Source organism: Cyanistes caeruleus, unplaced genomic scaffold, assembly GCF_971803275.1.
Source record: "Cyanistes caeruleus unplaced genomic scaffold, bCyaCae1.hap1.1 HAP1_SCAFFOLD_110, whole genome shotgun sequence".
Lineage (NCBI taxonomy): Eukaryota > Metazoa > Chordata > Aves > Passeriformes > Paridae > Cyanistes > Cyanistes caeruleus.
The window spans coordinates 287,706-313,642 of NW_028255911.1; the positions used below are offsets into that span (position 1 = coordinate 287,706).

Here is a 25,937-nt window from a genome sequence, read left to right on the forward strand (position 1 = left end):
TTCTCTTCCGGCACTATCGGATTCACAGGGATGAGAGGCCTTTCCGCTGCCCCGACTGCGGGAAGGGCTTCAAGCACAACAGCAACCTGGTCAAGCAGCGGCGCATCCACAGCGGGGAGAGGCCCCACGAGCGTTCCCAGTGTGGGAAGAGCTTCTCACAGAGCTCTCACTTGACCCGACACCAACGGAAGGGAAGCCCTGCGAGTGCCCCGAGTGCGGGAAGAGCTTCGTGCGCTGCTGCAGCTCCATCCCCCACTGGAGGAGCCACCTTGGGCACATTCCTGGGATCCACCTTGGCAATACACCTGGCTGCTTATCCTTCTCCTTTGGCCACAGTTTGCTTCTCATCTCCATCTCTTTGCACTCCAAAAGCCAGGAGGGATCCATCTGTCACCTCAGAACAACTCAATCCCACGCAAAACAGCTCCATTTGACCCCAAAAGGGCTCGATCCCAACTCCAAAGGGCTTGTTCCACCTCAGAAAATCTTAATCCCAGGCTAAAAGAATGGATCTGAAGAAATGCAGAATGTCATTTATAACCTACACAACAGTAAGTGAGTAGAAATTTGCTCCTTGGAAGAAATGCTCCAGAGTATATAAAGATACAATATTGGGTTTCAATTACTTACGCTGAACAGCACTGGAAGAAATCCCGGTTGGAATTCTAATACCATTTCAGAGTGTCTTCATTCTTGCTCCTCTAAGAACATAAAAGCAATGATGCATTGACAGTCAAGGCAATGCAAGATAAATGCAGTCTTAGGAAAAACCTTGAGATAATCCAAGTAAATTTGGAGAGCACACATTTCTCTGTATGTTGTACAGTTCCAGACATATTGTTGTAATAAATATCTTTCCCATGGCATCAGTAATTACAGGAGCATGCAAGTAAAATGATCATTGCCCTCTCCCCCCCCAGTTTTACTCTTTAAATAGATCTTTTAGAGATCAATGTACTTACCAAAAAGAGGACTGAGGGGTTATTTGATCATAGTTTCTAACTGCCTTCTCAGGGTAAAAGTACAGGATATGAAATAACTCTTTCATCTAGCAGCAAACAATACTATGGGTACAAAAGATACAAAAATTCAGGAGAAAATACTTATCAAACTTTTTTTTTTTTTTTTTTTTTGTAATGTGGAGTGAATGGCCAGTAAATCAAAACATGAAGAAAAGAGTAGATGCCTCATAACTCAATGTCATCAAAGCCAGACTGAATGCTTCTGTGGAAAATCCCAAGCACTAGGTCTAAGTTGTGGCCTTGCAATCAAAACTAACCGATGTGACTGGCCCTAATCGCTTGTGTCTTTAAAACCAACTTCTCCCTCTAATTTGCATTTCTACCTTGCCTTGTATAATGCTGATAGTTTTCATTCACCTATTGAAATACTTCTTCAATTCAAAGCAATGTATGTACTTGACCGTGAGAAATGCACAAACAAGGCTGGGAAATATTTTCATATGTATCCTCTGATTTGGACAAGTAGATACACGGATAAAAGCTGAGATGGGCCAAATAAATTTAGCAGAAGCATGTGAGGACATAATCAGCAGAGTCTGCTGGTGATGCAGAATTGTAGAGGTCAACACTAAGAAAAAAGTCAAGCTGGACACAAGTATAGGTTTGGACAGAAGTGGGGGGAGAGCAGCCCTACAGAAAAGGATCTGGGGGTGTTGGCTAAAGAGGAGTCAGCAGTGTGCCCCCAGGGAACGTCATGCTGGGGCAAATGAAACACAGCATCATTAATTGGTCAAAAGGGGGAATTACCCAGCAGTGCTGGCAGCTGGGGGAAATGAGGCTGAGCAGCAAACTCTTTGCTCTCTCCAAACACCTGAGGAAGGCAAGGTGCTGATCTCTTCTCCCCGGTATCCAGTGATAAGACAGATGGGAATGGTTCCAAACTGAGCTAGATGAGGTTTAGCAAGCATTTTTATCAATAGACATGGGTCAAACACTTCCTAACAGGCTTCCTAAAGAGATGATTGATGGTTCCAAGCCTGTCTGTTTGAGAGGTACTTGGACAATGAGCTGAATAACATTCTTAACATTTTGCTCAGCCCTGAATTGATTCAAGCAGCTGAAGGAGGCCATGGGACTGCTGGAGACCATGGATAGGATCAGAGGGCTGGAATACCTCTCCTACGATGACAAGCTGAGAGAGTTTGGTTTGTTCAGCCTGGAGAACAGAAGGCTCTGGGGCAACCTTAAAGCACCTTAAAGGGGGGCTCCAAGAAAGCTGGAGAGACTTTTAAAGGACATGTAGTGATAGGATAAGGGGAAATGGCTTGAAACCAAAAGAAAGTACATTTAGATGAAATGTTAGAAATTCTTTAGGGTGAGGCTGGTGAGGCACTGGAACAGGTTGCCCAGAGAAGCCGTGGGTGCTCCGTGCCTGAAAGTGTTCAAGAGCAGGCTGGACAAGGCTTGGAGTAACCTGCTCTAGAGGAAGGTGTCCCTGCCCGTGGCAGCGTGATTGGAACTAGATGATCTTCAAAGTCCCTTCCAACCCAAGCCATTCTATGATTCTGTCATTCTATGACTGGTGTAGGACTCTTCCAACTGAAATAGTTTTTTCCACTTTTTTTTGGTTGTGTGACCTTCATGACTCACTGCTCAGCTCACTGAGGCAATCTGCCTTCCCAACAGGAACAGAAATGGAAAGCCCCATGAAACACTCATCTTAGATGATTTCACACAGCTCAGTCTCCTGGGAAAATACGGCTAAGCAGCTTTTCCAGTCCGTGCACAGTTCTTCATTGACATAATGCATGAATTTGAAGCAGGGCCATCACCTCAGGGTTACTGTAAACTTCCAGACATGGGTGTCACAAGAAACATCGGACTCATATTTGTATTCCAAGTCCATCAGTCTAAGAAAACAGATCTCCTTGCAGAACCACTCTATATCTCAAATATTGAGCTGCCTGCCTTTGCAGGAATAGCTCAAATTGTTCCTGTGTGAAGAAATGCCCTCATACGTAACTTAAATATATACTTTTACAGGAACTTGATCTCAAAGTATGGCTGAGTGGAGCACTTGGTGCTTAAAATGGCAGCAAACTTGTGTTAGTGCTATTCACAGATAGATCCATCCCGAGCAATTCCTTTGATCCTTAACTCTTTCACACTCCCATCCTTGTCATCTCCCTGCTTAGCTGCCTACAGACACTCCATCTTAAAATTCAAATAGTTATGTTATTGGAGACACCTTTAATTTTCTGACACCTCTACTTCTCTGACACCTCTCCATATTTTTCTTTACTGTTTGCCACAGACCCTGGAGCACTGTCCCATTCCTGCCCCTCCCTCCTCTCCTCCCCCCAATCCCAGACGAAAAAATCCTATTTTAAGAAAAATCCTATTAAGAAAAAATCCTATTTTTTCTTACCTTCTATCCTCTTGTCTTTTTCCACCTCCATATATGCATCTAGAGACATACACACTATTTTTGTTTGGCTGTGGAAAGTTTGTCTTTTCAGTTCCTTACAAAGTATTTGAAAAGGTAGCATTTTTTTGCATTTAATTAAAGGCCATAAAATATCCCAAATGATGCCTTAGAGAAAAAGGCAGCAAACACTGTTGAAAGTCCTGGCTTGTGGTCACTGATGGAAATCCAGCCCCTTAGCCCAAGTGGAAGGGGCATAGCCCATGTATTTGGAATGACAGTTCTGTGTTCTCTTGGTTAGATTGTGCTCCTGTTATGGAATAAACTGATGAAGTCCTCCAAGAAAGATGAAGCTGTGGTTGGTTGTTTGGGCTTTTAAAAATGATGATTTTTAAATGACACATTGTGGCATCTCCCTATGGCCACAGACTTGCAGCCAGAAGTTACACAGAAAAAAAGGACTGTAGTCTGTCTGCTTTCAAATGTCACACCTGCACTGTGTGAAGAACTCCTGGTGACATTGAGGCCATTTAATTTTGGACCATCTCTTCCTGTTATATGGCAGAGACTAATAACTTTGAACAGTAGCACAGGTCCCGGCAGGTGCCTTGTTTTCCTTGGGCAGCCTTGGCGAGGGGCAGGAGCTTGTGGGCACAGGTGGCTGGTGTGCTTTGTGTGCCTTGTGTGCCTGGCCTGGTGTGGGTTTTGTGCTTTGTGTGGCCTGTGTGCTGCTGGCTGTGGCTCCGAGTCCGCTGTGGCCATAGGCAGCCCTGGTGGCCGGGCTGTGTGCTCTGCGTGTCTGGGCTGTGTTGGTGAGGCTGCGGGGCACGGCAGGAAGGTGAGCGCTCCTGAGAGGGGAAGCAGCGCCTACGGCCAGAGCGCCCTGAGAGCGCCCGATCCCGCCTGATCTCGGAAGCTCAGCAGGGTCATGTAAATCATGTAGGACTTTTCTCCTAACATGAGTATCCTGGGAATTTCTCAGAGCTGTTTTAAAGGAAAATACAGGACAATGTCCTGGATTCCTTCTTTATGTTCCTAGAAAACCTTCTGCTAAGCTGCTTGCCTGTGCCTTCACTATCTAGCCTGAGACTTGGGTGACTAATCCTATTAATTAAGGCAGCATTATGATTAATAGCTCCTTGGATCAATCAAAGGTAGATAACATGTTGGAGTCCGAGTGTGTCCCCTTGTTTTTAATACTTACTTTTAGGATTCAAAGAAACACTGAATTTCATATAATACGAAATTCATGAGCATGTTTTCATGGTGATACATGAAAACAAATGTTGAAGTTAGATAGGAAAAGTGTGAGTGTGTAGATTAGAAAGTTTTCTAAATCACTGGGTGAAAAAGTAGTTTAGAGAACAAGAGACAAGATGGAGGATTTAGGGTTTTTCTCTTGTCCTTCTTCTTTCTTCTTCATGTTCTTCTCCTAGGGGTTTTTGGGTAGTAGGAGGTGATTGGATAGAAAATACCGTAGTGCAGCACACAGGTGTTGGGTCGTTGGGTCACTAAGAAAAATAACTTCCTGCAAAAGCTTATTAAATCTCCACCATTTCCCACTAAATCCAAGAAAAATCCCTCAAAATTCTTCAAGTCTCCTCCAAATCCCACAAAAATCCCACAAAATTCCAGAAACATCCCACAAAATCTCCTCAATATCCCACAAAATTCTGGAAAAGCCTCAAAAAATTCCAGAAAAATGCCACAACATTCCCTATAACTTCTCAAAATTCTACCAAATTCCAGCAACATCCACAACATATCCAAAAATGTCCACAAAATTTCACAAAATCCCACAAAATTCCAGTAAAATCTGATGAAATTAGTGTTCAGGAACACACATCATCACAGAATGATTATATGAAGGTGCTTTATTGAACAGCTCTGGGTGTCAGGGGTACACAGACCCAAATCTGACCCATCTTGCTTTTGAGCTGAACATGTTTTATACTCTATCGTTATATAACTTACATATTAATTATTAAACTTACATTGATCTATTGTATGCATTGTTTTTACCCAAGCATGGATTTCTCGTGTTCCCCTCTCAACCCCCTAACATTGTTCCTCATGTTCTTTAAACAATAATTATATCTAATCACATCTAACAATTCTATCATTTATCATATATTGATTACACAGGTGCAGTTTCACATGATCTTTAGCAAGCACAAGGCCTAACATTTCCCAGGGCCTACTCATCTTGAGCTTTCCAAGCCTAATTTTCTTTCTGAGTCCCCAAATTTTCTATGATTTTAGAACCTTTTACTATCATTCCCCCCTTTGAAAGCATTTTCACTTCACTGTAAGTGCAAATGTTTGCACTTGACACAGTCCTTTGTTTCTGAGTTTACACTCGATGTTCTTCGAATCCTTGATTGATGTAAACGTTGTCCTGGATGCTGTCAGGAACTGGAGAACCAGAAGATGGTGGGGGTGGATCTTGTGTCAGTGCCTTTATTATTTTCTGGTTCCAGGATGTTTTCTTCTTTATTTCTCCCTTGAAGATGCTGTGAATTAACCAAATTGCTAAGAATACAATTAGTAAGATGATCACACTCTCAATGATAGATTTAATCCATGAACTCACATTCCACCCTAACCCTTTGAAGATTTTGCCTAACCAACTTGTAGTCAAATCCTTTTGCTCTTCCTGTGCTTTGTGCTCTATTTGTTGCAACTGATTGATGTCATGTTCTACATCTGCAGTCACATTTGGGATGTGGACACAGCAATGATCAATCCATCCATTTAAAAACCCACACACTCCATGCTCTTTCAGGAGTAATAAATTGTAATTATACATTTAGTTCTTTAAATCTTTCCCAGCTCACTCTTGCCAATTTCTCTACCTGACCTGTAGGTTTGTACAACATTTCTTTATTCTGATAGTTTGCTCTAGGACCGAGCAAAGACTCTAGGGCCCAGCCAAATTTCACTCTACAAGAGGGTTCTTGCCAAGTGTCATCCTGATTCTGTTCCTATCCTAATCTTCCCTAGCTATGCCTGTGTCTAGCCACTGAGTTGTTTTTAAGCACATTTCACATTTTGACATTACTGATTTTACCATTGTTAGCATCTGTACCGAGATTAATTTTTGTTTCATCCATTTTACCAATGCCTCTGCACCCCAATGACATTTGTTATGTTTCATTTATAGAATTTCTCTCATTATCAATGGGGTAAACACTATTTGTCTTTGTGCAGTTACATACCACTCTTCTGAATTCTTTTGTGCATTTAGAAAATGTCCCAATTTCTCATCTCCTATTGAATATTTCGGTTTTGGAGGCAAATTAAATTGAGATACATTAACTTTTAAAGATATCAATGCCATTGTTCTTTGCCCATTTCAAGCAATCTGTCAAGCTGTCCAGTCTGCTTTCCGATTTTCTTCACAAATTTTGGAGCTTCCTGATTGGTGTCCTTTGCAGTGCATAATTGCTACTTGTTCAGGTTTTGTATTGCTTTTATCAATTGCAGGACTGCATCTTGATGTTTAATGTGTGTACCTTGAGCAGACAGCAGTCTTCTTTCTTTCCACAGCACTCTGTGGACATGCACTACTCCAAAGCATACTCTGAGCCAGTCCAGATGTTTCCTCTTTTCCCTTTACTCAGTTCTAGTGCTCTGCTTAAGGCAACCAGTTCTGCCCTCTGGGCAGATGCATTTGCTGATAATGCTTTTGCCTCCACTATTGCACTGACTGTTGTTACCGCATATCCAGCGTATCTGGTCCCGTTCTCCACCAAGCTGCTTCCATCTGTGAATAGCTCTCACTCTGCTTGCTCCAGTGGGATGTCTTTCAGGTCTTCTCTTGCCAAATAGGTGTCCTCTATTACTTCTACACAGTCATGCTCTAATGGGCCTTCTTCAGTTGTGGTACCCAGGAACAGAGCTGCATTCAAGAGGTCAGTTGTCTTTAGTGTGACATCATCCTGCTCAGTCAGGATTACCTGGAATTTCATCATCCTGCTTGGAGATAGCCAATGGCCCCTCTTTTGTTCTAAAACAGTGCTCACCATGTGTGGCACAGAGACATCTATGTGTCTACCCATGGTGAGTTTCCTGGCTTCTTGTGGCAGCATCACGTTGGCTGCAACTGCCCGCAGGCATGAAGGCCATCCAGCACTCCCCTTGTCAAGCTGTTTGGAAAAGCAGCCTACCGGCCTTTCCCAGCTTCCCAAACCTTGGCTCAGCACTCCTAGTGCTAGGTGTAGCCTTTCATGCACAAACAGCTGGAAATCTTTGGACAAATCTGGCAATCCGAACGCCGGAGCAGTTGTCAATGCCTCCTTCAGTTTGAGGAAGGCCTCCTTCTGTGCTCTGCCCCAGGTAAACGGCTGCGTCTTCTGGGCCTCATCCAGGGCTTTTGCAATTAGTCCATAGTCCATGATCCACAGGCAGCACCACCCTGTCATCCCAAGGAAGACTCGCAGCTCATGCACGTTCTGGGGTTCTGGAATAGCACAAATAGCTTGAATACAATTAGTACCCAGCTTACATTGCCCGTGTGAGATTTCACATCCCAGGGAAATCACACTCTGCCAGGCAATTTGTGCCTTTTCTTTAGACTCCTTATATCCTCCCATTCCCAGCTGATTTCAAATTTCAATTGGTACCTTTATGCAGGTTGTTTTCTCTTCTGTAGCTATCAGTATATCATCAACATACTGTAACAGCAGGTATTGTTTTCTCAGTACTTGCCCGTTCTCGGTCCAAATCTCCAGCTCCTTCCCCAGCTGGCTTCCAAATAGGGTTGGACCGTTCTTGTATCCTTGTGGGAGTCGTGTTCAGGTGAAGTTTTCCTTCTATTTTCTGGACTTTCCCACTCAAAGACAAACAGTTTCCTACTTTTTTTGTCAAGGGGTGTGCAGAAAAAGGCATCTTTTAAATCAAATACAGTAAACCATTTCTATTTCTCTTTTATAGATGTTAACAATGTGCAAGGATTAGCTACCACTGGGTAAATATCTTAACTTGTTCTATTTATTGCTCTCAAATCCTGCACTAGTCTTTATTGGTCAACACAGAAATTTGGGCTCCAGTGTTAACTACAAAAGTAAAAAGTGGATGTATAGGACCCACTATTATTGAGAAACCGCTCAGACTATTCAGCCTAGTCTTCACAGAAGTATGGAGAACACCATTTATTTCTATCTTCAGCACACTTTTATAGGGTTTTACAGGGTTCCCGGGCTAAGCAAGTTACTCTTGGTTAATCCACACAGGTTTACATTTTTGCTCTTATACGCAAGGATGTTGTTTTGCTTCATTCTCTGTTGAAAGACCCCCGAGCTGTTCACCAGTCTTCACAGAAGTAATTGTGAATGCTGTTTATTTCTATTATTAACACACCTTTTATAGGGTTCTACAGGGTCTGCGGGCAGAGCAAGCTACTATTGGCTAACACACACAGGTTTACATTCTTATCCTTGTACACAAGGATATTGTTTTGCTTTACTCTCTCTTCTGCAGGCAAGTTTCAAGGATTTTAGCCCTTAATATCACGACTTATTTCAAAGGCTGGTTTGTGCATACAGGCCTTTACTAATATATAAAATATAGCAACAATTCCCCCTTTCTCTTTTTGCACAAACCAGGCTTTGGATAAGGTAACACACAACTTAGGCTGTCATCCCAATTAACACTATAAGTAAAGTCCGTCCCCCTGCTAGCACAAGAGACCTCAACCATCCGGTGATGCCCCAGCTGGCGAACCAGCTTCCAGTGGGGTCACTATCTTCTTTCAGGGCATGTAACACATCCTGTAGCTGTTGCAGTTGCTTATGGATGGAAGCTGAATGATCAGTAAGATCCAAGCAGCACATGCCTTCAAACTCCCCACAACCACGTCCCTGCGCCAAGAGCAAAAGGTCCATTGCAGCTCGATTTCATAATATTGCATGACATACACTACTCACATTGGCTGAAAGCTCACTTAACATTGTGGATGTTAAATTCAATCCTTCCTTAGTCCAACAAGCGAGCCTTTTTAGGGTGGCTAAACTTTAATTCATTCAGGCTTCGCTTTGACTGTTTGATGTTCTTCATTTTGCTAGCTATATTCAACAATTGGTGTTAGCTTGGGTGGAACAAAGTTAAATTTCCCAAGATAACAGGGTCTTCTATGTGGACTAGCAGGAATCCCATTCCATGCCCTATCCCCACAGATTAGGAAGATGGAACTAGGTAATCGCTTTGGTAATTGCCCTGTGAGATTGTACCACGAACAAAGGCTTTACTTTCTATGGTAGTAACGAGATCAGCTATAGGGTTGACTGCAGCTCAGGGCTACATTACTTTGTTAGAATGACTTTTTGTCGGGGGTTCAAACATTATCCATCCACCTGAGGTATTGGTGGAACTTAACAAATCTAATTCTTCTGAGGGTTGTAACGTTGAGAACTTTGGTAATTTTTTGCTTGCCAACAGGCTTCAGTCTGTCTTGATGTGAAGCAAACAGTGCAATTGCACTCTTGCAACATTGCCAATCAATTCAGTCGAGTCTCATTACTAATTAAATCTTTAAATGCTGGAGGATCCCATTCAGGGACTCCTATGAGACAGGTGCGAAAGGATCTCCAGGTGTGGCTAGGCTTAGACACATTGACCTTTGGCCAGTTCAGTGTGCCAGAGTGACCCACATGTTCTGCCTCTTTTGGATGTTAGTTAGCAGACAGTTGGTTGGGACTATACACAGCACAATTACCATAAGCAGTTTGTTCCATGCAAATGACACCATATTTGCAAACTTACAGCTAAAACTCCAATCGTTAAATGAACTTTCAAAGATGCTTACACTAGCTCTTGAAGGGGGAATACTTATACTTTATCCTAACAACAATTACTACACAGGATAAACTCTTTATCTTAACCTATTATAGAACTACTTTTAACACACGTGCTTTGGTATATATGTAGTCTAAGCGTGAAAGCAATTTGCTGAAAGGGTAAACACACACCTACAATTTGCTTTATATACAGTTAGGTGGAGTCTCTACACTTCTTAGATCTTCTACAGAATTTCTCTAACACGATTCAGTCCTGGAACGTTCACTGCTCCCGTGATGTCAGCTGGCAGCTGATCGGTGACTGAGGGTTTGGATGTTCAAGTTGTTCTTCAGATCCTTCTAAATCTTGAAACAAAGGATACCTGAAAAATTGGTAGAGACATAACATCATAATAACAACATAAAATTTCTGTTGGCAACTGTCTGTGTAGTGTTCAGACACAACTGTGTCCTGACAGGTCCACTTCTGATCCATGTCTGGAGTACCAAGGCTGTGTGATGACTTCTCTGTTCACTGGATCTCATGTGTTCAGAGGCACACAGTCTGGTCAGATGGACAGGTGACCTTTCTGAACCTGCCAACAAAACACAGGCACTTCTCTCCTTGAAGTTAATGAATTACACTAATCAAATGTTTTTAGGGCATCCATTTCCCCTGTTTTCTTAAAAAAAAATAAAATGAGATGTACTTCTGTTATAAACATCAACAGCAACACAAAACCATATACACAATTAATAAGAACTTATACCGGTTAAAAATCAATTAAATCATAAACATTATTAATAACACATGTAATATAAAACTACTATTAATTACTAAAACACTGCACCAGCATCCCATAGTTAGCAAGCAAACAGAAACAAAACAATCAGTGAAGGATTGGGTAATCACCTCCGGAAATGATTCTCCAAGCTCACTTCAAAACTGATCCAGCTGTCATATCAACATGGTCAAATTGCTGAGTCAAAAAGTGACTCAAATACTGATTTGGGACAGAAAACATCTGGATCTGATGGCAAACATTCCCTCCAGGTAAAGTCAAGGCTTGGCCAGGGCCTGGCTTTAAACTGGAAAGATGCCTCTTAACATATTTCTAGAACAAGGTTCTCAATAGTAGCAGCTATGAGATGCTTACAGCACAGCAAACTGTTAAAATACATTTGTACAAATCAAATGATCAGAAGCCTTAGGTACCAGACCAATTAAACCATGCAGCAGTTGGTTTAATCTGAAGCCTCTCCTATGGCAGCTGATCCTCAGCAATGATACATCTTCTTAAAATTCTGGAAACACTGAAAAATAAGAAAGCTATAACAAACAAAACTGCAGAGATTGCAACAACCAATAGAACTCCTGATGAAGTCAAGGGTGTCACAGACTGCATTCCCTTCTATCCACAAGCAGGTGTTCACCAGTGTTCCATCACTGCTGTTTCAGTTGTGGCTGTCTTCATCTCTCTAGGAAAATAACTATACTTTTCAGTTTAAACAAGTGTCTCCAATAAAACACAAAACAATTTAAATTAAACAATATTTAAACCTAACAATAATTATATATGATAAAAGGAAATAACAAACTTAACCTTAAAAGAATATCTAAGTTAGAAAACTTAACTTAAAAACATTCAAGCCTAAACATTATAAAACTTAACTATCCTTAATTCTATTAACACTTAATCTATATTAAATAAAATCATAACTTAATATTATTCTGTTAGTACAAAAAGGCAACTAAAAGTTTGATATATACTTTTTAAACACAATATAACAGTAACATGAATTCACTATAAAGATTATAAGAATGTAACAAATACATCACAATTCTATGTCATCTAACTTTGAGAATAACCCACAATAACTGCAAATGTTACTAAAAATACTTATTCATAACAGGAATTTGCCTAGTATATGCTTAAATTGGTTAGGATTTGAAAGTGCAGTTTTTCTAGAGAAAAACCACAACACAGGATTTGGTGAGTTACCATCCAGCTTTGTAGCACTTTTCAAAAGTACTACATTTACATTTTTTCAGAAACACCAAGTCCAATTCTTAAACTAAAACCCAAAATCCAGATTGGTGTATATGCAGTTATATGTGCTTTATATAACAAAAGGACTCACATTAAAATTACCTTATTAAAATTGTGAAAAAAACAAGCAAATAGATAATATATACTTTAACTTAACTTTGTCTTGTACAGTAAAGTTCTCTTAACTAATTATTTTTTAAACCACAAATCTCTTCTGTAGATATCATTAATTGGAAGGTTTTCCTAGAAGCTGTAAATCATACCATGTTTAAACACTTTCTTTCTCTCTCTTTTTTTCTCTTTTTTTTTTTTTTTTTTTTCTTAAACGTTCAAAGAATCACAATAACTTCTCTAGTAAAATCTTAAAAACTGCAATTGCATAAACTCATAATTACTTAAAACACAAAATTAACTCTACAATGGTATATAAAAACATTTTGAAAACCCAATAAATTATGACTTTTTCACAAACTGGGTATTATCTGGGTGCTTCTTCTTAGAGAGGGAGCAGGGGGGGCGGACTGCCCACCCTACTGCTGCTGCAGTTCTGCTCTTATCTTCCTTCACATTCTCTACATACTCTTGCAGCGAGGAAAACAGAGAGAAAGGAAAAGAAAAACCTCACAAAGTTAACTTTAACAAATGCAGGTTTTTTTTTTCTCTCAATCTCTCTTGTTGTTTGCTGATAGAGGAAAAAAGGGCACGATTTTACAAGAGCAGGCGATGTTACACGAAAAGTCTCTCAGGCCAGGTGCTAACAGCGGCGATCATTGCAGCTTATCAGCGTGGCCTTGGAACTTTTCTTGCTGCTGCTTCTACCCCCAGGGTGCCTTTGTTCTCACAGAGCCCACTTCTGTGCTCCCCCATGTCCCCCTGGTTCGGGTGGAAACTAGACTAAATTTGGCTTCTTTTCTTCCAGGGTGGTGAAGATGGAACTTTAATAAGATTGTAATGCTAAAAGTGACTCCAAAAATGAAGCAAATATTTCTGGATGTATCACATCCTGCCATAACTGAACAGATTCTGTTCGTTGTTTCAGCGTTCGCTGTGGAACTTTTTTTTTTTTTTCTTCTTTTTTTTTTCTTTTTTTTTTTCTCTTTTTTTTTTTTCTTCTCTTTGACTCTCCCTCCCTCTCTCCATGGGCAGCATAGATAGGAGTGCTTGTCCAGCAGTGGGAGGTAAAGGCATCTGCCGCTGTGACGCAGGTGGAATTACGGGGCTCACAGCCTCAGCATATCTCACTTTTCTGTCTTTTAAGGTATTAATTGCAATCTGCCAAGTTCGACCGAGAGACGCAGTGTCCTTGCTCTTTTCTGTAATTGCCATTTCCCATATCAGAGCCGACATACCAGTCCGTTCTTGCACCGCAAAAAGCAGTGTGAGCACTGCAAATGCCCATGACAATTAGCCCATATAATGAGCATATCCAGATCCTTTTCCTGGGCTGCTTCGCCTCGTTTAACGAGGATGCAGAGAAGCAGTTTTTTAACCGCCGCAAACTCTGCCTCCATGCTGACGGCCACCCGCAAGGGGGAAGGTTGCGACCCTTCTACCACGCCCTTGCCTTCCTGGGCCCCCCCCAGCAGCCTGACTTTCCACGTCCTACCGCTCAGCGTTTCACCACGCTCAGGCTGCCTATCCGGTGCCGATCCAAGCCCGCGACGTCTAATGCCCAGATCCACTCCGCTGACTCCAAAGCCCCTCTGCCCGCAGGGGTGTCCTTGGTCGGAGCGCCAGATGTTGAAAGACCCCCGAGCTGTTCACCAGTCTTCACAGAAGTAATTGTGAATGCCGTTTATTTCTATTATTAACACACCTTTTATAGGGTTCTACAGGGTCTGCGGGCAGAGCAAGCTACTATTGGCTAACACACACAGGTTTACATTCTTATCCTTGTACACAAGGATATTGTTTTGCTTTACTCTCTCTTCTGCAGGCAAGTTTCAAGGATTTTAGCCCTTAATATCACGACTTATTTCAAAGGCTGGTTTGTGCATACAGGCCTTTACTAATATATAAAATATAGCAACAATTCTCTCTGCTTCAGGAAAGTTTCAAGGACATGAGCCTTTAATATCACAACTTATACCAAAAGCTGGTTTGTGCAGACAGGCCTTTACTAAAATATCATGCCCACCTTCTGTTCAAATATTCTCTACACACTATTGCTGTAATCAATATGTCTCCAGTTTTGTTATTTCTCGTGAGCATTTGAAATAAAAGCAACCTCTGCCTCTCTGCTCACCCAGGAGAAGCAGAGTTCCCAGTTTCCCTGATTCTGAGGCTCTTTGGGCTCCACTCCCAGAAGCTGAGAAGGAGACGGCTTTGGCTCACAGCCCAGAGCCCATGGAGCTGTGCTGGGTTATCCAATGGGGCATTCCATACAATGAACTTGGGACAGTGCCAATTAGAAACAACTTCACTCAACTTTGAAGTGAGAAGCCATCTATTACCTTGCTGGGGACCCCCTTCTTTATCTCCAGTGACCACCAATACTGGCAGTGAGAGATTCCTTTTCTCTTGTCTGGGTTTTCCTTAAGAGAACCAATGCATCTAACACCTTTGCTTTCTCTGATTTTTCTTCTGCCATTTTTACAGGTCCATCATTTCTACTGGAATGAATTAGCTCTTTTGGAGGGTAAATTTGATTCAGAAGAGAGGTTTCCCCCTCTTCTTTCCTCACTTCTTTGCTTAAAGCCAATTTCTAGAGCTGCAGTAAAACAAGCTCCCAAAACTGAGCAGAGTAGAGTTTGATTTTTGACCAATTTAAATTTTCTTTCATCTTGTAAAGAACACACTCTATCAATCACATTTTCCAAATTAAACCAGTAACTAAGCGCCCGCTTTTCCCCTCCCGGAGAAGGTCTGGCATTGTGTTTTGCTAACAGAGCATAAAATGCAGCTTTAACTTCTGCACTGCCCTTTTCAGTCATTTTTACAAAGGGAAAACCACTACAGGGAGGTATAAACTTCAATTATACACACACCCACACCCACACCCACACCCACACCCACACCCACACCCACACTGCTTTTTGCTTCCCTGTGTGGGTAAAAAGACCAAATCTGCTCGGGAGGCACTCTTTCAGTTTAAAATTCTGATTGTCTCTTTGCTACACCAAGCACTCAAAATTCATACACACAACAACAACAAAAACATTCCCACCCTTTTGCACTAAGAGATCTTTTGTGAAATTCTGCAGACAGAGCCCTCAAGTGAGTGTGGGGTGCTTTTCACCTCGGCGTGTGCAGTTTGTGGGAAATTCGAGTTGCCCCCCTTGCTTTCTAGACACCACTCACTCTCTTGGGAGTGTCGGGCTGGGTGCAGCTGGAGCAAAACATCTTTCCCCTAATACAGACTGCACAACAAACCTGCAGCCCCTTCTGTCTGTCACAAATCCTGTCCGTGACTCCAGTTTAAATGTCACGATTCGCTAACGCCAGTGGGAGTCGCGAGAAGTTTCTTTGATCTCAGAGGGCACAAAGGACACAAGGGATTTCAGTTGAAATCACAACAGCAATAATGTACATTTATTTTAGTGATAACAAGGGTTATGTGATAGAGGAGAGGGAGTGAGAGAGAGAGAGAGGAGAAAGAAAACAAAGTAAAGAAAGAGAGAGGTTATAGCTACCAACAGATGAGACAGTGTCACAGGGGTCTTTTTCCATGGGGAGATCTCACCAAAATCAATTCAGCCTTATGTAATTCTTCCCCAAAGTGACCTTGTTTCCAATGTGCTAATAAGCACCCCAAAGGAGAAGTTCCTGCTATGAGAGCATTGCTGCCCAAAACCCCTTTAAGCTTCTCCATGTCACAACTACAATACACCACAAATGCCAAACCTGCGACGCTTTCGCAGTCGTCTGACGGACAGCGCCCAGGCAATCCCAACAGGAATTCCTTTAGCCCAACCAAGCGCAGCTTTTGCTGCGTCTTATTGGCAGGCACCCAAACCAAAGTGAAAGCACCTTACCTCTTCTCCTGGGGACGCTGTGAGCAGCGCAGACGGTCGCGGCCGATGGGCTCCCCGAGAATCCCTCGGTGCCGGCTGGAGCAGGATCGGGTCGCCAGCTCGCTCAGCAGCACTCACAAGGTCCCATCTGGGTCACCAAAATGTTAGAGTTCAGGAACACACATCATCACAGAATGATTATATGCAGGTACTTTATTGAAGAGCTCTGGGTGTCAGGGGTACACAGACCCAAATCTGACCCATCTTGGTTTTGAGTTGAACATGTTTTATACTCTATCGTTATACAACTTACATATTAATTATTAAACTTACATTGTTCCATTGTATGCATTGTTTTTACCCAAGCATGGATTTCTCGTGATCCCACCCCAGCCCCCTAACATTGTTCCTCATGTTCTTTAAACAATAATTATATCTAATCACATCTAACAATTCTATCATTTATCATATATTGATTACACAGATGCAGTTTCACATGATCTTTAGCAAGCACAAGGCCTAACATTTCCAGGGCCTACTTTTCCCAGGGCTTGCCAAGCCTAACTTTCTTTCTGAGTTCCCGAATTTCCTAAGATTTTAAAATGTTTTACGATCACCTCCAGACACAAAGAGTCCTGTCTGAACAGTCACAAAGCTACATCTATTTTTAATTTTAATTTTTATAAATTTTTCCAGAGCCTGCTGGCTGTGTTCAAGGTTTTCTCCCTATTTCCTCCCTAGTGCACATTCTCCAGGAACGGTGCTTTTACATCCTTTTGCATTGATTAAAGTTACCTGCAATGACCAGTCAATCCAAACCATGGGAAAACTTGAACTTCAATGTGTACCTAGGCAAAATATTTACCTCCCACATCTGAAGCCATGAGCTGCCAAGTACTGTCCCCACTGTCATACCCTGTCCCCTGGAGGTGTGCTGATGCCATTTCAAAGGGGTTGCCAATGAAAACAATTTGAATATTTTGGTAGTTTCCACATTGGCATTCAAATCCTTGACTAGAAAAATCACAAGTCAAGATTTCTAGGATTCTTCCATACCAAAGCTGTCATTCTCACCCTGGATTTTAGAGTGTCTGAACAGTCAGACAAGGTTTTAGTTTTAGACTCTACAGACAAAGTCCCTGCTGTTCGGCGATCCCATTCCATCAGCATATAGTCCTGATGATTCCTTTAGGCAGGAGCAGCAAAGGCAAGAATGAGCCAAACAAGCTGTTCCTGTGTTCTCATGTCTGGCACAGCAGTAACTGGGAGTTCAAGAATGGATTCAGGAGACAATGGGTGCACAGGGAGCCACCAAGGCTTTGGGATGCTGAAATGGACCAGCCTGGTGCCTGTGCCCGGGCTGCACCGTGCTGAGCTCCAACTGGACAATCTAACAATGGTTGAATGGACACACCATGGGCCACTGGAGACTCCTACTCCTAGTTCTGTGAGCTACACTATTCACCTGTCATTCACCAGATGATGTTTTCATCTTTGATTGAAATCCAGGAGAGGAAAAGGTCAACAAGGAAAAGTGTTCTCCCAATTCTAGTGACACCTGTGCCTGCACACCACCTGTGCCCATGGCAGGGTGGTTGGAGACTGCATGATGCTGATGCTACTTTGCAACACCAAGTGCTCAGGGATTCTGGGATTGCCCAAGTGGAAAGCAAAACTGAGCCGTGTAAGTCCCTGCTTTTTTTCAGCACATGCTGCTTCTTCCTTTGTTCCAAGCAAGTCCAGGATTTGGTTTCATGTGTCTTTAAGGTGCCTGGACAGATGAGAGGGAGGGCAGCTGCCCCATCAGACTCTCTCTCTCTCTCTCTCTCTCTCTCTCTTTCTCAGGATGGTGCCAGTGCCTCTGCTTTGGGGCACCTGAGTGTGGAAGGCGAGCTCGCCCTCAAGCACGGCCATCCAAGTCAGTCACGGGCACAGGCTGCACCTGAAGCTGGCAAGCGTTGCTGTGAGGCTGCAAGTGAAGAGAAAGCCATTGTGGCCAACTCTGCTGAAGCCTTTTGCCAAAGCAAAGGCAATTGTGCCCAAAGCCTCCCCCTGTTTGGCACCCGGCTGCTGCGGACGCCTCAGTGCGCAGGTGCCGACGTTGGGGCTGCTGCTGTTCCTGGGCACACTCTGCTGCTGTTTCTGTGGGCTCCAGAGCCGCTTGGGCAGCAGCCACTGGGCAGCCCTGCTGGAGGAGACATCGCCACCCTCCCCATGGTGGCAGCAGCTCTGTGGGCCCCGAGCTCTGTGTCAGGGGGGCCTCGGTCACAGCAGCGTGGCCTGGGCAGCCGCGAGGGCCCGGGCTGGCCGCCAGCCCTGCCTCTGCCCACTGCCCCTTCCTGGAGGCACCCAGTGGCCGTGGCCTGGCAGCACCCCCTGCCCTCCATGTCCCCAGCCAGCCCAGCCTGGGCACCTCAGGCTGTCCCCACCCTCCCGCTGGGGTGGTGTCCCAGCCTCCAGGCATTCTGCTGCAGGCCTGGGGGACATTTTGGGGCAGCACCGGAGCAGCCAGGTGTAAGGGACCAGGCGGCTGCCCGGGGGCTGCTTATGGCCTCTGACACCCAATTCCTCAGGGCTTCCCACCACCCCGGCTCCTCCAGGGCCTTCTGTCCCCTTGGAACCTCCTGCCACCCACTCCCTCACACATCCCCCTTGTGCCTTCCCACTGCCTTGTCCCGTCTGGGCCTCCGTAGCCCCTCATCCCTTCACGGCCTCCCAGCACCCCGTGCCCTCAGGGGCTCCCCCAGCCTGGCCCGGCAGCAGCGCTGCAGCCCCACAGGAGCTCCAGCAGCTCCTCAGCCATCACGGCACCAACACACAGGCAGCAGGACACAGATGGCGCTTCCTGCCTGCCACAGAGCTTGTGGCTTCAGCACAACCACCAAAGGCCAAGGGGCTTCTGGCCATTTCCCCTGCACCACTGCATGCCCTGGCAGGTTGCTGAACACAAGAACCCTTTTCCCTCTCTTCCCCTATGCCCCGCACACCCTGGGCAGCAAAAGAAAGGTCTTGGGACTCTTGTGGTTTATAACATATCCTATATTATTTACATACTAGATGGAAACGAAACGAAGAAAAAAACAATCTCTATGAAAAAAAAAATAACAGATGGCCCATGTGGCCCCAGAAGACAGAGCCTCTCAGCCCTAACATATCCTATATTATTTACATAGTAAAAAGAAGAGAAAAAAGGAAAATAACAACCCTTATGAAATAAAAAATCCTGGCTGGCCCATGTGGCACCAGAAGACAGAGCCTCTCAGGTCAGCGCTGAGCACATCTCCAGCAGCGCAGCCAGCCCAAGCCTGACAGACGAGGCCGTGTCCTCCATGCCCTGAGGATTTGGTCTTCCATCCTCTGGAGAATGGAGTAACGGGCACTCTGGATGGCCCGGAGGACATACAGCGTTTCAAGTGCCAGGTCTGACACGGCACCGCTTCTGTCCTCCGTCAGGCGTTCGAGGGCTGCAAGAGAGACGAACAGAGCCACGGTCACACCCCAGAGCTGTGGGGGCCCAGCGAGAGCCCCCTGCCAGGGCCATGCCAGCCGGCTCTTGCCTTGGCCAGGAGGGAGCAGGGACCAAGGGGGTCAGCCCAAAGCTGCTGGCCACAAATGCCCCACGTGGCCCTGAAATCTCACTGTGCTCTGCCCACGCCGCCCCTCATCGGCACAGGGAGCAGAGCCCTCCACAGCTTGGCCAGGGCTTGCAGCTGCCCCCGACAGCCACCACTGTCAGCCTGCTGCCGTGGCTCACCTCTGCACAAAACCTGGAGCTCTGCCTGCTGCCCCCTCAGCTGCTCCCCGGCCATCCCTGAGAACACAGAGCCTGTCAGGGTCCCAGCAGCACAGCTCTCTGCCAGCGGCGCTGCCAGCCCTGTGGCCACACGGCCTCCTGCCCCGGCAGGGCTCAGCCCGGGCCCTTGCCGCATCCTGACTCAGCCCAAGGGCACGGCTGCCAGAGGCCGGCAGCAGCAGCCCCGAGGACAGCCGGGGCTCCAGGCGCCGGGCCCGGGTGCCGCTGCCGGGGCAGCAGCCGGGGCTGGGGCCGAGCTGCGGCGGGACGGGGAGGGAGCCCGGGCTCGGGACTCACCGATGACCCTGATGGCCGCCGCTCGCAGGGTCTCCTGTGGGTCCTGCAGGTACTGCAGGGCCCGGCGCAGGTGCTCGGCCAAGGGGATCCTGTGGTCGGCCAGCTGGAGAGAGCGGCAGGAGGGAAGGGTTGGCGCGGGCTCTGTCCCTCGGCCGGGCGCTGCTGCCTGCGGCCAGTCGCGCCCTCCCGTGCCCGGCCAGCCCTGAGGCCCGGCCAGCAGCCGCTGGCGCCGGGCTCTGGAGGGGGCAGAGGGCCGGCTGCTGCCCGGGGAGCCGCGGTGCCGGCCCGGCCCGCAGCCCCGCTGGGCCGGGGCTCCATCGGAACCCGGCTCGGGGCCACAGGGGGCTGGAGAAGAAGCCGTGCGGCCCCCGGCTGCAGCAGTGGGCAGGGGCACAGCTGCCTGCCCCACACACTGAGCACCGGGGCCAGGGGGCTTCTCTAGTCTGAGACTGGGACTTCCAGCCGTCCTTACCACGAGCCTGGCAAACTTCCACAGCTTCTCCTTCCTGACAGCTTTTTCCAGGTCTGGCCTCTTCAGGAAGTGAGCCGCGCGAAGGAGCGTTGTCCGAGAGGCCTGGGGAGCAGCAGAGAGCAGCAAATGGCCCCACAAGGCAGGGCACAGGAGTGTCCCAGTGCCAAGGGCTGGAGGAGGCTGCAGCCTGCAAGCCTGCGTCAGGGCAGGAGGCAGCTGAGCCCCCTGCCAAGGCGCAGCAGCAGCCCAGGAGTCCTCACCTCTGCCACATGCCGATTCTCATCTTGGCAGTGGAAAAAGAGTGGGAGCAGGCTCTGGTACACTCGTTCCTTCAGGGGCTTTCTTCCTTCTTCTTCTGCTGAAGACATCACTCTTCGAAGGAGAAACATGGAGAGCAGCTGCACCTGGCTATGGGGCTGTATGAAAGGAAGGAAGGAAAAATGACCTCATCATTGGCTTCTTGTGGCCCACATTGGCACAGGCCTGCAAATGCACAGGGCACAAAGTGTCCGGGCAGCAGGCAGTGGCCGTGGCTGGGGCACAGAGCCTTACATTGTCCAGGAGTTTCAGGAGCGGCTCAGCCAGCTGCAGGGCCCTGCGCCAGGATATTGGGGTGTCTTCATCTGTGAAAATATGGCTCAGGAGAGCAATGCTCATCCTGGCCACGTCACTGTCCAAGTCCCACAGGAGGTGCACTAGTCTTCCTGTCAGGCTCTGAATTCTTTCGGCCTGTGCAGAACACAAGTGTGTGAAAGCCCGGGCAGCTGCCGCAGGGCCCAGAGGCCAAAGGGCTGTCCCAAAGCACTCGGGCAGCTGAAGCAGGAGACAGGAGAGCTGCGAGGAGCTGCCTCAGCGCCCAAGGCAAAGGCCAGCCAAGGCCAAGGGACAGCATTGCCCAGCCTCATGCTGCCCACACGGCTTCAGCTGCTGCCCCCTTCTCACCATGGAGGGATGGTCCTTTAGCAGGAGGAGAGCCCTGAGAACCTGGTGATGCATCTCTGTGGAATTGTACCACAGGTACTTATACAAGATCTCCATTAGGCTGTCACCACAGTCACTCAAGTCCAGGCAATCTAGGAGCTGAAAGGCACAGGGCAGTGAGAGGGGAGCCGGCCAGCAGGAGCCTGGAAGTGCGTAGGGCTGGGCCCAGGTAGCAGCACAGGGCACGGGTGCCGTCCCAGGCAGCTGTGGCTATGCCAGGGGACAGGGCTGGCAGGGAGCTGAGCGAGGTAGTGCTGGCCATCAGGCTCACCTCCACAAGGAATGCCATGGCAGAGACATCCCAGTGTGGCAACGGTTTGCTGAGCACCTCAAGCAGGTAGCTTAAGATGCCTTTACACAAGTGGGCGGATGCACGGCGCATTACCCTGGAAGGCAGAAAATGGCAGAAAGAGTCTCAGCAAGGGCGTGAAAAACCTCTCCCAGGACTGATGGACACAGTTGTCTTATTGCCCCAGCACCCTGTGAGGGGATTTGGGCCCTTGAGATGTGGCTGCTCCTGGGCACCCTCCTCTCACAGCCTTTTGCAGTCTCCTTGGCCATCCCTCGGTGACGAGGCCCTCAGGCCCATGGCCACGGGGACTGTGGGGGGCATCCTGGTCATGGGGCACAAATGTCAGAGGCAGTGGGGACAAGGGGGTCTCACCTGGCCAGCAGACCCATGGCATAGTGGTGGGTGTCAGCACAGAGCAGCGTGTCCCAGCCACACTTGCGTTCCATTGCCACCACCACATGCTCCAAGTGGAGACTGCAGAGCAGGGCCTTCAGGGTCTGCACTGCAAACCTGTGTGCACAGCAAAGCCCAGGTGACGCTGGGAGCGCTGGCTCTGAGGCTGGGGAAGTGGCAGGGACAAGAGGAGTGGCATGGAGCACCTGTTGGGGCTGGTGGAGAGGCCGTGTTGCTCCTGGCATTCCTTCCAGAAGGTATGGACGTCCTCTGTCATATACAAAGTACTGAAGTACGTTTGGAAGAGCAGATGCACAAAGAGGCGGGGGAAATAGACTGTGAGGATCTGTGGGCAACAGGGCCCCTGGAGGATCTTCCACATCACCAGAGTTGCCTGCAGAGGACAAAGCAGCCCGAGACAGCGCTCAGTGCCGGGGCGTCTGTGTGGCAGGGCCTGAGCGTGGCAGGGAGAGGCCGGGGCAGACGCAGGGGGAGCAGCGGGCCTGGTGGCCCTGAAGCTGCCCCTAGGCCAGGTTTGTGGCCAGTGCCTGAAGCAGGGAGATGCAGTGGGGGAAGGAGGCAACAGAGCTGCTGGAGAGGCGTCCGGCCTTGCGGTGAGCAAAGGCCAGCTCCAGAAACTCACAGTCAGGGAAAAGACAGCCGTCTTGTCCCCATCAGAGGTGCCCAGGTTTTTCTGCGGCCAGCTCCCCACCACATTGATGAGGAGCGGTGTCACTTCCTCTGAAATCCAGGGCGAGAGCAAGATGGTCGTCCACATGGCCATAGCAGCTCTGCGGGGTCAGACACAGCACCGTGGGCTGGGCAGCAGCGGGGAGCTGAGCTGGCCGCCAGCTCTGCCTGTGCCCACTGCCCCTGAGCGGCAGCAGCAGCCAGGCAGCCCAGCCCTGTGGGGACAGGCCCCTGAGGGGCAGGCTGGTAGCACGGCAGCAGGCTCGGGGGCCGACTTTGTAGCAGGGCTGGCAAAGGGAGCAGCCAGAGGGCCCTGCAAGTCTGTGTTGCTCACAGCCCAGGGCCGGGCTGTACAGGGTGATGGGCTGGGGAGCCCTGAGGCCTCGGGGCAGCTGGGCCCCATACCTGTCACACGTTGGGGCCACCCGCAGGAGAGTGATGGCCACATCATCGGGCTCTGCCTCGGCCACTTGCATCAGGGCCCAGTCCATCCTGTGCTCAGCAGCCTCATTGGCCATGAGCCACTGGTGGATGTACCTCACCACGCCGGGCACCTGGAGAAGGCACAGGGAGACTTGGAATGCTAGCAGAGGGAGTCAGCAATGTGCCCAGCTTCTTCCCCAGACAAGTGCTTCTCTTCCAGCCCACTGCCATGGCCTCAAAAGCTTCAAGTGAGCAGCAGGCGTGGCTTGGGAAAGCCAAGCAATTGCTGGAGGATCAAAGGCTGGCCACAGGCTGCTTACTTGCTCTGGATTGAAAAGAGCCGTCTCTACAAGCAGATCCAGCTGGGCAGCGCTGCTCTGTTCTACCAAGACCTCTGAGGATGCTTTGACCTCAGTGTCCATAGGTCTGGTGTCTTCCTTGCCAATTCTCGTGATGAATTGGTAAAGAAACTGTAGGAGAAGGGCAGGAAGGCAGGGAAGTTGCATGGAGTGCTCCAAGTGCGGTGCTGGGCTGAGCAGTGCCAGCAGGCCCAGCCCAGGTGGGGATGGCTGCAGGTACCTGCGCTGCTCTGCGGAAGCGGCCACGGGCGGTGTCCTGCTCTTGTGTGCCGTCCATGGCTGCATCTGGCAAAGAGCAGCCAGAGCTGAGGGGCTGCGGGAGAGGCCGGAGAGCACAGCCCAGCCCTGTGTTCCCCAGGCAGGGACAGTCCCGGGATGCCCCAGGGGATGCAGCACGGCCACTGCTGCGGGGGCAGCCCCAGCCCCTTTTTTGTGCTGTCCATGGGTGTGTGTCCACCGGACAGTGTGGGATGGGATGAGATGGGATGCAATGGGATGGGATGGGGCCAAGATGGCCGCAGGCACCAGCCCTGTGGCCCAGCTCTGCCACTCACCCTCCTCCAGCGGCTGCAACTGCTGCACCTCTTCGGTCTCTGGTGCTGGGGCAGCTCCAGGGCCTTCTTCCTCTTCCTCCTCTTCCTCCTCCACCCAGGCCAGCTTGGGCACTCTTGGGGGTCGCTGCTCCAAATCTTCTTCCAGGCTCTCCAATCCTTTCCATAGGAACAGCACCAGGGGATGGCATGGCATGGAATGGGATGGGGCCAAGCTGGCAACAGGCACTAGCCCTAAGGCCGAGCTCTGCAACTCACCCTTCTGTGGTGCCTGGAACTCCTGCACCTCTTCAGTCTCCTGTGCCAGGACAGCTCCAGAGCCTTCTTCTTCCTCCTCCTCAAGCCAGGCCAACTTGGGCACTCTTGGGGGTCGCTGCTCCATGGCAGTGACTGGATTTATGGCTGCTTGCAGGAGAGATGGCTCGGAAAAGCTCAGAGTCAGCAAGTCCTGCAGTCGTGCCTGGAAGGCACCTGCAAGACTCAAGTCCTGGCAAGATTGCAAGACAGCGAGTCCTGCACTTGGGTCTTGAGGGCTTCTGCCACAAGGACAGGAGGCTCCTCAACAGGGACTGTGGTCTGGTCTCAAGGGCAGAGACTGCAGGGATGGGCGACACGTCGGAAAAGCTCCGGGTCACCAAGTCCCACGGTCTGCCCTCAAGAGAACCTTAAGAAGGAAGCCTCAGCAAGGCCGCAGGTCAGCAAGACCTGTGGTCTGGCCTCGAGGTCACCTGTAGTAATAGTGCTTCAGAAAAGCTCCAGGTCCGACACAAAGGAGTGCGCTGTGCGGGGGCTCCTCACAGCACCGCTCTGGCGCGTCCTGACCCGTCGCGTGCACCGAGCACTGTGGCGTGGCCCTGTCACCGCCAGCTCCTATGGCAGCACGTGTCACAAAGGGCCCTTTGACATCTGCTCCCGTTGCCACCATCCCACGGTGACCGTGCTGCAGCGTGTCACAAAGGGCCCTTGCACACCCTGCCCTCCGCCCTGGGGCCGCCCCCATCCCCCCCAAGTGGCCCAGCTTGGAAGGAATCCCTTGCCCAAAGTGTCTAAGACAGCCTGACGGGATCTTTAGGAACAGCTTGTTAGAAATGAAATGGAGTCAAATTTATCAATAAGAATTTTATTGAAAACTTTGTAAAATTTACTCATGGAAATGTCACGGTGTTGAGAGACAGGTGTCTGCTAGGGAGGGCAGGAGCCTCCCTTGGAATGAAAAATGTAGACCCCCTCCCTCCGAATTATGATAATCCTGAAATCAAGGGGCTTTCAGGCAGAGATCTGGGGATAGGAATGACAGTTTTTTACTAATATTTATAACCAGGCAAACAAACAACAATAACTACAGCGTTAGCAAGAAAACAGAGCCAGGGACCCCGTGACAGCTTTCTGGGCTGAGACGGGAAAGGATGGAGGAGAGGCTTTGTTTCACAAACCCCCTCGGGTTGGCAGTCAGTGCTGGTGCTCCTGCAGGGCTCTGAGGAACACTCAGCTGGAACAGCAGGGATGAGATGAGATCCCG

General features: G+C 48.2%; 1 protein-coding gene across 1 annotated transcript; it reads right to left on the reverse strand.

Annotated features, from left to right (window-relative positions):
* Positions 1-19,188: 19,188 nt before the first annotated feature.
* LOC147646206 (maestro heat-like repeat-containing protein family member 7) lies at positions 19,189-25,316 on the reverse strand. Its single transcript, XM_086873785.1, has 16 exons — positions 24,677-25,316; positions 24,422-24,577; positions 24,088-24,152; positions 23,829-23,978; positions 23,491-23,639; positions 23,039-23,186; positions 22,602-22,789; positions 22,375-22,512; positions 21,982-22,096; positions 21,672-21,809; positions 21,282-21,458; positions 20,990-21,145; positions 20,730-20,831; positions 20,258-20,360; positions 19,922-19,978; positions 19,189-19,631 (listed from the first exon to the last, which is right to left on the reverse strand). The coding sequence occupies exons 1-16, from the start codon at positions 24,798-24,800 to the stop codon at positions 19,432-19,434; spliced, it is 2,166 nt and encodes a 721-aa protein (XP_086729911.1). The 5' UTR covers positions 24,801-25,316; the 3' UTR covers positions 19,189-19,431.
* Between the last annotated feature and the right edge of the window lie 621 nt (positions 25,317-25,937).

Bases quoted from the DNA above. Each gene is read 5' to 3' on its own strand.
- LOC147646206 (XM_086873785.1), bottom strand. From the start codon at position 24,800: ATGGAGCAGCGACCCCCAAGAGTGCCCAAGTTGGCCTGGCTTGAGGAG. The intron at 22,513-22,601 runs GTGCTCCATGCC...CTGTGCACACAG, and splicing joins CTCTCCACCAGCCCCAACAG to GTTTGCAGTGCAGACCCTGA. The intron at 19,979-20,257 runs GTGAGTCCCGAG...CTGTGTTCTCAG, and splicing joins GGCGGCCATCAGGGTCATCG to GGATGGCCGGGGAGCAGCTG.